The 13,650-nt window shown below is 36.8% G+C and overlaps 2 protein-coding genes and 1 non-coding gene across 3 annotated transcripts; 2 read left to right on the forward strand and 1 right to left on the reverse strand.

Moving 5' to 3' along the window:
• The first annotated feature begins 664 nt into the window (after window positions 1-664).
• On the forward strand, window positions 665-2,748 carry LOC136068703 (peroxidase 60-like). Its single transcript, XM_065776202.1, has 4 exons — window positions 665-956; window positions 1,410-1,589; window positions 1,830-1,992; window positions 2,123-2,748. The coding sequence occupies exons 1-4, from the start codon at window positions 726-728 to the stop codon at window positions 2,533-2,535; spliced, it is 987 nt and encodes a 328-aa protein (XP_065632274.1). The 5' UTR covers window positions 665-725; the 3' UTR covers window positions 2,536-2,748.
• A 1,791-nt stretch (window positions 2,749-4,539) lies between these two features.
• Window positions 4,540-5,393, forward strand: LOC112037128 (uncharacterized). The gene has a single exon (XR_010630017.1). It is a non-coding gene; the product is annotated as an uncharacterized LOC112037128 (transcript).
• A 1,960-nt stretch (window positions 5,394-7,353) lies between these two features.
• On the reverse strand, window positions 7,354-9,406 carry LOC112037110 (peroxidase 60). Its single transcript, XM_024069924.2, has 4 exons — window positions 9,146-9,406; window positions 8,513-8,692; window positions 8,110-8,272; window positions 7,354-7,979 (listed from the first exon to the last, which is right to left on the reverse strand). The coding sequence occupies exons 1-4, from the start codon at window positions 9,374-9,376 to the stop codon at window positions 7,567-7,569; spliced, it is 987 nt and encodes a 328-aa protein (XP_023925692.1). The 5' UTR covers window positions 9,377-9,406; the 3' UTR covers window positions 7,354-7,566.
• Window positions 9,407-13,650: the final 4,244 nt, after the last annotated feature.

The raw sequence follows: 13,650 nt of genomic DNA on the forward strand, positions 1-13,650 counted from the left end.
GAATTCAATTCTGCACAAGTTGTATGAAAAATAGTTAGTTTTGTTAAACTGGCTTGGCCTGCACATTCATATCATCTTTGGATTGAAATAAAAAGAAGATTGCATAATATGAAAATTCTGTACATAAATAAGTATTAATTGTTGATATCAGAGATAGGTAGCTTCATTTGAGAATGTATATGGGTTCTTCACGTTGAATAAAAGATTTGCTAAGTCACGGAATTTTCTTTTAGCATAGTTGAAGTTAGGTGAAATTGTTTGTTACTGATTGTGGACCTGTGGTTGATCAGATTTTGCAGGTTTTGGGACTTAATACAAATTGAGTTCCTGATCTAATAATTAATTATTGCTGCCTGTTGAAAACGCGAGCTAAAACTAATATTATTAAAGTCAGATGATCTGAACTTTAAACTCATCCATGATTTTCTTTGATTTTATTGATTCTCATTCCAATATAGAAATATTAACCAAGTCGGCACCTCATACATATTTTACAATATATGACCCCATAATTGAATATTTCCTTATATGTACATGTTTTGTTACAACCTAGAACACCTTGTAATTGGAAAAAAAAAAACCCCACCTAAATGCAAGTCGTGCAAACCATCAAGTTTTTGTAGTAGGTTAATACTCCATAGTCCATATCTTCTTCCCTACAAATAGGAAAGAAAGATGTCCTTTATTTCATGCGCATTTTTTCTAGTTCTTCTTTAATTAAGTGAATGAAGATCATGAAAATGTCTAGCACATCTGCTACTGCACTATGCCTTGGGTTCATCTTGATGAGCTTCATAGGCCATAGTTATGGTCAACTTCAGGTAGGATTTTACGGGGGAAAATGTTTGGTAGATGTTGAGGCAATTGTAGCCCAAGTTGTCGCGGCAAAATTCGATGAGGACCCGACGATTGCGCCAGCTCTCATTCGCATGCAATTTCACGATTGCTTTGTTAAAGTGAGCTCTTTTAATTTCTTTACTTTTTATATCTAGGTACCACAAAATGGTTAACATGCTTGTACTCCAAAAAAAAAAAAATGGTGAGAAGTTCATGCTCCTTGTATGTATTCTAGATGTTAGGAAATACCATAAACCCAAAATAAAATGTTGCCAAAAATTTTGTTATTGTGGCGCTCTTCATAATAATATTGCAAAGGAAAATTATTAGTTTATATTACATATTCTATTTTATATAAGATTTACATTGTAGACTAAACAAATGTATACAACATTGTACACTTTCATGCAAATGTATATTGTATATATTTATTTAGTTTACAATGTAAATCTTATATAAATTAATAATTCTCCCATTGCAAATTCTTTTTTTGTTTACAATTATTATTAGCTTTTAAGGGTATTTGTTTTTGTTTGCACAACATGGGCTAACACTATATTTAACATGAAAAGGGATGTGATGCATCGATTCTACTAGATGGGAACGACACCGAGAAAACTGCTCCTCCAAATCTAAGTGTGAGGGGCTTTGAAGTTATCGACGCAGCAAAGGATGCCGTGGAGGCCGTCTGCCCAGGAGTTGTCTCTTGCGCTGATATTATTTCTATGGCTACCAGGGACGTTTTTGCTTTGGTAATGAATAGATATACTCTCATCAATATAATTTTATCATTGTCAGCTAGCTCCATTATCATAGTAAGAACTTAAATGCCAAGTATAAATTTCAACATATAATGGCCTCTACGTAGTCTGTAGATCAAATGGTTCCTTGTGATGATATGCAACTGTGTTGACAATAACACGTGGTAATTAGATGGATAACATAATTAAAAAAAGAAAAGAAAAAGAGTATGATAATATTTGATGATGCAGATTAACGAAGGAAGCCGATACGATGTACAAACGGGGAGAAGAGATGGCTTGGTATCCCTTGCCCAAAACGTTGATCTTCCAAGTCCTAGGATATCAGTGAATGACTCCATTGTTGCATTCGCTAGAAAAGGACTTAGTGCTACAGACATGGTTTATCTTCTTGGTACTAAACAATATATATCTTACTACTACTTGTCTTATTATATATATATATATATATATGTTCTTATTTGTGCATTGTAAAACCACTTAAGCTTTTTGTTAATATATGTGCCATGTTTCATGATGTATAGGTGGTCACACTGTTGGAGTTGCACATTGTTCCCTCTTCCAAGATCGCCTTTACAATTTCCAAAGCACTGGGAAACCTGACCCTACCATGAATCCATGGTTAGCCAGTCAGCTACGACCTATCTGTCCCCAAAACTCAGCAGGCAGCAACACCGTTAATCTTGACCAGAGTTCTCAAAGTTCGTTCATCTCCAAGTCATACTACTGGCAAATCTTAATGCGTAGAGGGATTCTCCAAATTGATCAAGAGCTAGCTTTGGACCCACTAACTAGGAGCACGGTTCAAGGGATAGCTTTATTTTCCGATTTTCGATCTAAATTTGGTCAGGCCATGGTTAAGTTGGGAGCAGTTGAAGTCCTTACTGGCACACAAGGGGAAATAAGGCAATCATGCCGAGCCATTAACGCAAATTAGTCGTAATGCAAAGTCATATATAAGTTCTAATATTGATTTTATGCCTTGGTTTGTTTTGTCTTAAATTGTGTTAAGTAACTGTCTCTGTTTTATTTCATTTCATTTGTTTTTTCTTTTCTCTTTGTTTCCCTGTAATTTTTTGTATGATGAGGATATTCACATGATTCTCCCGAGTCCTAATCAATAAAAAGAAGTTATTTCTTATCAGTTGTATTTCAAGGAGTCTCCATAATTATTGCAATTTAGAAAATTCAATCGCAATTTCTCCTAAAAATGGGTTTTGGCATTTATTTATGTTAGTACTTGGTAGTTGGTTGTACTTTAATTGAACTCAAATAATAGGAAAGGTCTTAATTTATGCACAATAAGCTATAGTATTTCATTTAGGCTAGTGCAAGCATTTATGTTGCTCGGTGGTTAGACAAATTTGGAAATAAAATGATAACGTAGTATTTGGGAGTGAATATGCATGACACATTGTTGAAATCGCCTACTTGAGGGTGAATATGCATGACACATTGTTGAAATCACACACCATTGTTTCATTTGAACATTTTTTTTTCATTAACAATGACCTGGTAGGTGGGCAAAAAGGCCAGCCTATTCCCAAACCAATTCAAGCCCATTAGGGTTAGGTTGGCACAAGACAGAACCACACGGGCAACACTACCTAGGTGAGTATTGAGATGTTTTAAGTGAAGGACCCCACCTTGGCAAAGCACTCCAACAAATATCCATTGTAGCTGAGGACATAAATTAATGCCTTGGGAGAATCCGCTGGCTGAACACAGGATTTGGCATCAAACACAGGTTACTAGAAAATCATTTCAACAGTAGGACAATGATTCCCATCTTTGGTATATGATTAGACACATTAAAATAATAATCAAGACTCAAGAAACCACCCAAACTCCATGAGTGGAGGGACCCATGTACATGCATGATATTCTCTAATCACGAAAAATCCACTAAGGCAAGGGTATAAATAGGGCTGTCCACGGGTCGGGCCGGGTCGGTTTTGGACCCAATCCGGACTCGACCCGCCGGCGTCGGGTGAAGAGTGGAGGAACCCGGACTCGACACAGCAAAGGAAACACCCTGCCCATTGCCAAGCTTGCTTTCAAGACCTTGAAGGCAGTGGGAGGGTCTGCCTTGACAAGGACACGCATGCCAGTAAATGTGAAGAAACTTCCATCAATTGTGTTGACATTAGCAGGAACGATGAAATCAGTGAGAATGTCTGGATCTCCGGCCTTTACCATATGGACAATGGCAAATGCAGAAATTAGTAGTGAGAAGAATTTCATGGTGGAAGTTTTAGAGGCCATGGAAGAGAACTCGAGGTATAGAGAGGAAAAGTTAATATGATACTTTGATGATGGTTATTGTGGGAAGAAACTTCCATCAATTGTGTTGACATTAGCAGGAACGATGATGTAATTACTTTTAATACTTTTTTAACATAGCTTAAACACGTAACAAATGAGTCTGAATCTTCTGTCTCATCAACTGTGCTCTACTTCATGTTCCACCAATAAAATTTAGACAACTAACCTTTTTCATTAAATGAGACATCTCATTAAATGAGACAACTAGTCTCTCTTATTAAAGTCAGAGTTATCTCATTTAATGAGACAAGCTAGTTATCCAAGTTTTATTAGTGGAACATGAAGTGGAGCACAATTTATGAGATAGAAGATTTGGACTCGTAACAAATGATGATTTAATTACTTTTTTTTTTCTAAGATCCAATGGTAAACCCTTGTGTGAGTAATATTATTAAATCACCCGTTAACAAATATGCAAATCATATTAATATCAAAATGTGTGTTTATAAAATAACCGAACTTAAAGACCTGTTAAACACATGTTTTTAATTTTTAAACAATATTATATGTATTTTTACATATTTTTTTATCTAAGTATAAAAAATATGAACAACGTTACAGGAACGTTAGAGCTCAAACAACAATTCACAAACAATACTTGAACGACTGCCGACACCAGTCCACATTGCTTTGATGTTTCATCCCAGTCAAATGACCAACGCTAACCTCTAATGTAGCCAACCTACAAAAAATACACCGAGGGCATTATTGTCAATTAAAACAATCCACCCCCTCTCTACTCCCAGCTCTCTCTGTCCTCATTTCTGAACTTCAAGAAACGAGCAGCAGCACCGTTCCTGCCTAAAAAGAAGGAGAGTAATTTGGTGTAAAAATGATGGGCAAAAGGGTAAAATGGAGCTGGAGCTCCGCTCTAATCGGAGCGGTGTCGGGTGCGGCAGCGTCGGCGCTGATTTCGGCAAAGCCGAAAGACCCGACTTTCCGCGTGATATCAATCAGCCTCACCTCATTCAAGCTCAACCTGTCAGTCCTCGACGTCGAGCTCACCTCACCGTCCACGTCACCAACCCCAACATCGTGCCCATCCACTACTCCGCCACCACCATGTCCATCTTCTACGACGGCTCCCTGCTCGGCTCCGCCGAGGTCCAGGCCGGCTCCCAGGGTCCGCAGTCTTGCCAGACGCTCCGCCTCCTGGCTCGGCTCGACGGCGTGCAGCTCGCTCACCACGCCGTCAAGTTCTTGGCTGACGTGGCGAGGCGCGAGATGGTTCTGGACGCGGCTGTGGATATCGGTGGTACCGCGAAGGTGTTGTGGTGGCACCACAAGTTCATGGTCCGCGTGGACAGTCGGGTCACCGTTGATCCTGTTTTTCTTGATGTGATTGATCAGGAAAATACGGCTGAGATGGAAGTCTCTCTTACTTGAAAAAGCTGAAACGCACGTTTTGCATTATGTGAGAAAAGAATGGAACATGAATGAATAATAATATTTTTTAATGTTTTTGCTGAACTTTTTTTTTTTTTTTTTAATATTTTCTAGAGTACTCGCTTTGTCATTTTAGACTATGATATTAGGGGTTTTGAAATTAAAATCTCACACTTTTAAAAGTTTCAAATTAATCTTACACTTTTTGAAATGTTTTAATTCAATCCATAAATCTATTTATATATATATATATTATATATATTTTTTTTTTTTTGATCAAGAGGCTGAATTATATTAAATTAAGTAGTCACAAAAGGTAACATATTGGCTGTGAGCTTTAATCTATTTATATTTTATAAGGCCTGTGGCAGTTGTTTCCCAACAATCTTGCCCTAATTGGGTCTGGACCCTTAATTAATTTGTATTATAAATTAGGTCTGGCTCATAATGAGAGATCCAAGAAGCAGTTCAGATGGTATTTTGATAATGAGCTACTTGGAAATTTGGCTAGCCAAGGATACTATCAGGTGGCCAAGTTACCATTTTTGAAATCCAAGCTGGACTTTCTTATCCTCTAGATTGTGTTCTACCCTCAGTCTTTTCTCTCGTGTTTCCTTCCCCTGGATTTGGTTCCACCCACTTTTTCTTAACCCTCCCTTCCTTTTATACCTAGGGGTGTCCAGACCCGACCCACACCCGCCGAACCGACCAAACCGCCCGATCTCCACCCGATTTCAGCCCGAACCGACGCTCCTGTCAGTCGGTTACGGGTTGCCGCGCCCAAGACCCGACGCCGGCGGGTCGAGTGGCGGTTTTCTTCTCCAAAACCCGAGCCACTCGACCCGACCGATGTTCTATACAAAAAATGCAGAATCCGGCGAGGTCGAGCTTAGATTCGAAGAGATCCGGCGAGGTCGAGCTTAGATTCGAGCAGATCCGGCGAGGTCGAGCTTAGATTCGAGGAGATCCGGCCAAGTCCCATCAATTTTTAGCCAAAAAATGCAGAATCCGGCGAGAAAATGCAGAATCCGGCGAATATTTCCAGAATCCGGTGAGATTTCCAGGTTCCGGCGACTTTTTTTTCCAGATTTTGATGCTTTCTTTATTCCGGTGACTCGCCCGACCCGACCGACGTTCACCCTCACCCGAAACCGACTCGAACGATGCTTCCGGCGGGTCGAGTCCGGGTTCCTCCACTCTTCACCCGACGCCGGCGGGTCGAGTCCGGATTGGGTCCAAAACCGACCCGGCCCGACCCGTGGACAGCCCTATTTATACCCTTGCCTTAGTGGATTTTTCGTGATTAGAGAATATCATGCATGTACATGGGTCCCTCCACTCATGGAGTTTGGGTGGTTTCTTGAGTCTTGATTATTATTTTAATGTGTCTAATCATATACCAAAGATGGGAATCATTGTCCTACTGTTGAAATGATTTTCTAGTAACCTGTGTTTGATGCCAAATCCTGTGTTCAGCCAGCGGATTCTCCCAAGGCATTAATTTATGTCCTCAGCTACAATGGATATTTGTTGGAGTGCTTTGCCAAGGTGGGGTCCTTCACTTAAAACATCTCAATACTCACCTAGGTAGTGTTGCCCGTGTGGTTCTGTCTTGTGCCAACCTAACCCTAATGGGCTTGAATTGGTTTGGGAATAGGCTGGCCTTTTTGCCCACCTACCAGGTCATTGTTAATGAAAAAAAAATGTTCAAATGAAACAATGGTGTGTGATTTCAACAATGTGTCATGCATATTCACCCTCAAGTAGGCGATTTCAACAATGTGTCATGCATATTCACTCCCAAATACTACGTTATCATTTTATTTCCAAATTTGTCTAACCACCGAGCAACATAAATGCTTGCACTAGCCTAAATGAAATACTATAGCTTATTGTGCATAAATTAAGACCTTTCCTATTATTTGAGTTCAATTAAAGTACAACCAACTACCAAGTACTAACATAAATAAATGCCAAAACCCATTTTTAGGAGAAATTGCGATTGAATTTTCTAAATTGCAATAATTATGGAGACTCCTTGAAATACAACTGATAAGAAATAACTTCTTTTTATTGATTAGGACTCGGGAGAATCATGTGAATATCCTCATCATACAAAAAATTACAGGGAAACAAAGAGAAAAGAAAAAACAAATGAAATGAAATAAAACAGAGACAGTTACTTAACACAATTTAAGACAAAACAAACCAAGGCATAAAATCAATATTAGAACTTATATATGACTTTGCATTACGACTAATTTGCGTTAATGGCTCGGCATGATTGCCTTATTTCCCCTTGTGTGCCAGTAAGGACTTCAACTGCTCCCAACTTAACCATGGCCTGACCAAATTTAGATCGAAAATCGGAAAATAAAGCTATCCCTTGAACCGTGCTCCTAGTTAGTGGGTCCAAAGCTAGCTCTTGATCAATTTGGAGAATCCCTCTACGCATTAAGATTTGCCAGTAGTATGACTTGGAGATGAACGAACTTTGAGAACTCTGGTCAAGATTAACGGTGTTGCTGCCTGCTGAGTTTTGGGGACAGATAGGTCGTAGCTGACTGGCTAACCATGGATTCATGGTAGGGTCAGGTTTCCCAGTGCTTTGGAAATTGTAAAGGCGATCTTGGAAGAGGGAACAATGTGCAACTCCAACAGTGTGACCACCTATACATCATGAAACATGGCACATATATTAACAAAAAGCTTAAGTGGTTTTACAATGCACAAATAAGAACATATATATATATATATATATAATAAGACAAGTAGTAGTAAGATATATATTGTTTAGTACCAAGAAGATAAACCATGTCTGTAGCACTAAGTCCTTTTCTAGCGAATGCAACAATGGAGTCATTCACTGATATCCTAGGACTTGGAAGATCAACGTTTTGGGCAAGGGATACCAAGCCATCTCTTCTCCCCGTTTGTACATCGTATCGGCTTCCTTCGTTAATCTGCATCATCAAATATTATCATACTCTTTTTCTTTTCTTTTTTTAATTATGTTATCCATCTAATTACCACGTGTTATTGTCAACACAGTTGCATATCATCACAAGGAACCATTTGATCTACAGACTACGTAGAGGCCATTATATGTTGAAATTTATACTTGGCATTTAAGTTCTTACTATGATAATGGAGCTAGCTGACAATGATAAAATTATATTGATGAGAGTATATCTATTCATTACCAAAGCAAAAACGTCCCTGGTAGCCATAGAAATAATATCAGCGCAAGAGACAACTCCTGGGCAGACGGCCTCCACGGCATCCTTTGCTGCGTCGATAACTTCAAAGCCCCTCACACTTAGATTTGGAGGAGCAGTTTTCTCGGTGTCGTTCCCATCTAGTAGAATCGATGCATCACATCCCTTTTCATGTTAAATATAGTGTTAGCCCATGTTGTGCAAACAAAAACAAATACCCTTAAAAGCTAATAATAATTGTAAACAAAAAAAGAATTTGCAATGGGAGAATTATTAATTTATATAAGATTTACATTGTAAACTAAATAAATATATACAATATACATTTGCATGAAAGTGTACAATGTTGTATACATTTGTTTAGTCTACAATGTAAATCTTATATAAAATAGAATATGTAATATAAACTAATAATTTTCCTTTGCAATATTATTATGAAGAGCGCCACAATAACAAAATTTTTGGCAACATTTTATTTTGGGTTTATGGTATTTCCTAACATCTAGAATACATACAAGGAGCATGAACTTCTCACCATTTTTTTTTTTTTGGAGTACAAGCATGTTAACCATTTTGTGGTACCTAGATATAAAAAGTAAAGAAATTAAAAGAGCTCACTTTAACAAAGCAATCGTGAAATTGCATGCGAATGAGAGCTGGCGCAATCGTCGGGTCCTCATCGAATTTTGCCGCGACAACTTGGGCTACAATTGCCTCAACATCTACCAAACATTTTCCCCCGTAAAATCCTACCTGAAGTTGACCATAACTATGGCCTATGAAGCTCATCAAGATGAACCCAAGGCATAGTGCAGTAGCAGATGTGCTAGACATTTTCATGATCTTCATTCACTTAATTAAAGAAGAACTAGAAAAAATGCGCATGAAATAAAGGNAAATCTTGCATACTTAATGTTTGTGTATATGGTGGATAGGTTAAACATGGAACATTGCCTTTGTTTTGTAGAACTATGACTGTGTTCTAGTTATGATATTGTAGAATTGTGAATGTGTTATGATATTGTAGAACCATGACTGTGTTATGATATTTGTACAACTGTTTGTGTTCTAGTTCTGATATTTGTAGAACTGTGGCTGTGTTCTGATATTTGGTGTGAGTCAAGTCTGACCGTGTAGTGTTGCTGGAAGTGTTTGTATTGTTTGATATAAAGTGAGTTATGACTCATTTTGTACTTTGACATTTGTATTGCAGAAAAGTTGTATTGCAGGAAATTTGTGTTGCAGACAATTGAATTGCAGAAAATTTGTATTGTAGAAAATTTGTATTGCATCAGAAATTTGCAAGCAGCAATTGTATTGTAGAAATCTGGATTGCAATAGAAATTTGCAAAAATTTGTATTGCAGCAGAAATGTGTATTCCAGCTGTGTGTTGATGTAGAGATTTGTATTGCAGCAGATGGTGTGCCTTTATCAATCTGTCAATCAAGCTCAAAAAAGTTTGGTTCAAATTTGGTTTTTTGTTGACTGGGATTTTGTGTCAATCTGTCAATATGCTGTAGATATTTCAAGTAGATCTTTTAAGTCATGCCAAATAGATATTTCAAGTAGATCTTTTAAGTAAACCTCAGTTACATGCAAAGTTGGACATGTTTAATAGATATTTTGGACAAGTTTAATAGATATTTTTTAAGATATGGCTGAACAACTTAAGTAGCCTGTCTGTGCCAACATGCCTTGAATTGTCATCATTTACTCTCTGACTTTGAAATTGAGACTTACTAACAAATTTCATATTCACATCTCTTTTTTCAAATTGGTTATTTAACTTTTTATTTTTTATTAAACTGAAACCAGTATGAATACAGTTCATAAACACATTTCAGCAGCCCACATTGAACAACACAGTTAGAAAACAGGGGTATTCATTTCATTCCAGGAATGGTACAAAAAAAAAACCAGCAGGTGTATCCATACTAACTGCTTAACCACAAAATGTACACACTGCCAGCCCTTTGCATTAACAATTACAGGATATTGAAACTCCCCCATCTATGAAACATGCTAACTAAACATACACTTCCACCACCCACCTAACCAAGCATAAGCACTTCCACACTTCCCAGCCTAATCAAACTTCCACTACCTGTCTAACTACCATACAATTAACGAGACAAATCCCACATATCACCATTAAGAATGCCAAAGCCACATTGTAAAACTTCTCTCTCCTGTGGCATCTTGCAACCTCAGCCTCTAGTCTGATAATCCGTTGCCTTTGCTCTGGGATGAGCACCTTACCACGATCACATATCTCATCATCACGCCATTGGAAGAATTTACACTTTCGCCAACCTGAAATGCAAACCAATTTCTTTATCCATCAAGCTACTTAATGACCAATAAGGACTGTATAATTAACATGAAATTGAAAAAACATTGTTGTTTATATATAACCACAGCAATCCAATTTTTAAGCAAACATTACCATTGAAGATCAATAAACTAACCTAACCAACAAAAGGAAAATATTCCCCAGTCAACAAATTGAGTTTAAACAATACCTTATATGCACAGTTGAACAATACCCTTATATGCACAAATCCTACCTCTTGAACAAGGTGTCAAAAAAAAAAAACCAAAATTATTGCTTCCAAACCCAGGAAAAGAACTAAATGCAGAAAGTCCCTCCTCCCTTAACCCCAATGAAATAAAAATAAAAACACGAAAACCCCATGATTCAAAATCAAAAGCTTGAACTACCCAGTAGAAACAACATGATTAATTAAAAAAACACTCAAATATTGAAATACCCAGTAGTTTGGACAGCCATAAAACCTTCTGCCAGGGTTGTCCGGTGTCCACGAAACGACTAACACTGGTTTTTCATCACAGTAGCACCTAAATGGAGCTCTCCTCCTCAAGCTTGAACTGGTTGAAGAGCTTGCTTCCATCTAATCAGGGGCTTCGAAATGGTTGAGGATCTTGAGATGTTGATGATGATGGTGGTGGTTAGAGAGAGAAGTGGGATTTTCTTTAGGTTGATGATGGTGGCTGTTGGTTGTGAGGCAGAGGAAGAGAGCTAGGGATTTCAGTCTGATTTGGGGAAGACCAGCGCGCCAAAGGTAGGTGGTAAGTGCATTAAAATGCTTCACGTGATTTATCACGTGAGCTTGAATCTGATTTCTTCCTTATTTTATTCACAAGGGTTAAAAAATAATAATATTTTATAGCTCCCGTCTGTTCCCCTGTTAATTGGTGACGGAATGGGGCTCGAAGGACTAAAATAAAAAGCGTAAATTGGTTTTAGGGACTAAATGTGGAAAAAATAAAATTTAGGGACTAAAATGGAAAAACTTCAAAATGTAGGGACTAAAAGTGCATTTACGCCATTATCAAAATATCCCATAAACCTAAAAAATTACTAAAATACCTTTGAAACTTAAAAAATGACCAAAATACTCCCTAAAACTAAAAAGTATTAAAATACTCTCTAAACCTAAAAAATAACCAAAATACTCCTGAAACCTTAAAAAATGACCAGAATACCGTCGAAACCTATAAAATAACTGAAATACCCCTGAAACCTAAAAAATGACAAAATACCCCCAAAACCTATAAAATGACAAAAATGCTCCTAAAACTTATAAGATGATAAAAATACACCCTAAATCTAAAAATGACTAAAATAGCCTCGAAACCTAAAAAAAATGACTGAAATACCCTCAAAGCTTAAAAAATAACTGAATACCCCCAAAACCTATAAAATGACCAAAATGCCCTGAAACCTAGAAAATTACCAAAATACCCCTGAAACCTTAAAATTACCAAAATATCTCTGAAACCTAGAAAATTAGCGAAATAGCCCAAAATCTAAAAATTACCGAAATATCTCTAAAACCTAAAAAAATGACAAAAATACCCCATAACCTAAATAAATGACTGAAATACCCTTAGAATCTAAAAAATGACCAAAATAACCTCAAAACCTAAAAAATTACCTAAATTTTCTCAAAACCTACAAAATGACTAAAATATTCTTAGAACCTTTAATTTGACCAAAAAAACCCTTGAAATGCCCAAAATACCCCAAGCCTCTATTTTGGTAATTTAAGAGGTTTCAAGTGTATTTTGGTCATCTTAGAGGTTTAGGAGTATTTTGGTCACTTTAAAGGTTTCAATGGTATTTTGGTCATTTTAGATATTTTGAGGGGGTATTTTGGTCATTTTAGAGGTTTAGGGCTATTTTGGTCGTTTTATAGGTTTTAGAGTATTTTTGGTAAATTTAGAGGTTTGGGGTTATTTTTTTATCATTAAAAAGGTTTTGGTGTTTTGGTCATTTTAGGTTTTGGGTGTATTTTTATCATCATATAGGTTTTAGGGGCATTTTTGTCATTTTATAGGTTTTAGGAGGTATTTTGGTCATTTTATATGTTTTGGGGGGTATTTCAGTCATTTTTTTAGGTTTCGAAGGCATTTAAGTCACTTTCTAACTTTAGGGAGTATTTTGGTAATTTTAAAGTTTTGAGGGTATTTTGGAAATTTTTGGGTTTATGGTATTTCAATCATTTTTTAGGTTTAGGATTTTGGTAAGTTTTAGTAGTATTTGAGTATATTTGGTGATTTCAGAGGTATTTTGGTCATTATAGAAGTTTCATTGGTATTTTGCTCATTTTAAAAATTATGGGATATTTTGGTCATTTTAGTGGTTTTTGAGCATAATTTGTGATTTTAGAGATATCAAGGGTATTTTGGTCATTTTAGAGATTTCATGTGTATTTTGCTCATTTTAGAGATTTTGAGGATATTTTGGTCATTTTAGTGGTTTTTAAGCATATTTGGTGATTTTATAGAAATTGGGTTTGGGTAGGGTATGGATATCCACGGGTAAACAAACCGAGTAACAACTGAGTATGGGTTCTAACTGGATAAGGTAATTGGGTATCCATGGATAAATTAATTGGGTTGGATATGGGTATACCCTAACCATACCCTACCCATGGCCAAAAATACTTGCTCAAAAAATTCTTCGAATTTACTATTGCACTCAATAATACTTGCTCAAAAAAATACAGAAAATGGAAGAAAGATCAAACACAGTAATAGTATAAATGAAGATGCTCCATTCAATATTAATTATAAAGAAATAACATAACCTCCATAA

The sequence above is a fragment of the Quercus suber genome, unplaced genomic scaffold, assembly GCF_002906115.3.
Source record: "Quercus suber isolate HL8 unplaced genomic scaffold, Cork oak 2.0 scaffold_8, whole genome shotgun sequence".
In the NCBI taxonomy this organism is placed as follows: domain Eukaryota; kingdom Viridiplantae; phylum Streptophyta; class Magnoliopsida; order Fagales; family Fagaceae; genus Quercus; species Quercus suber.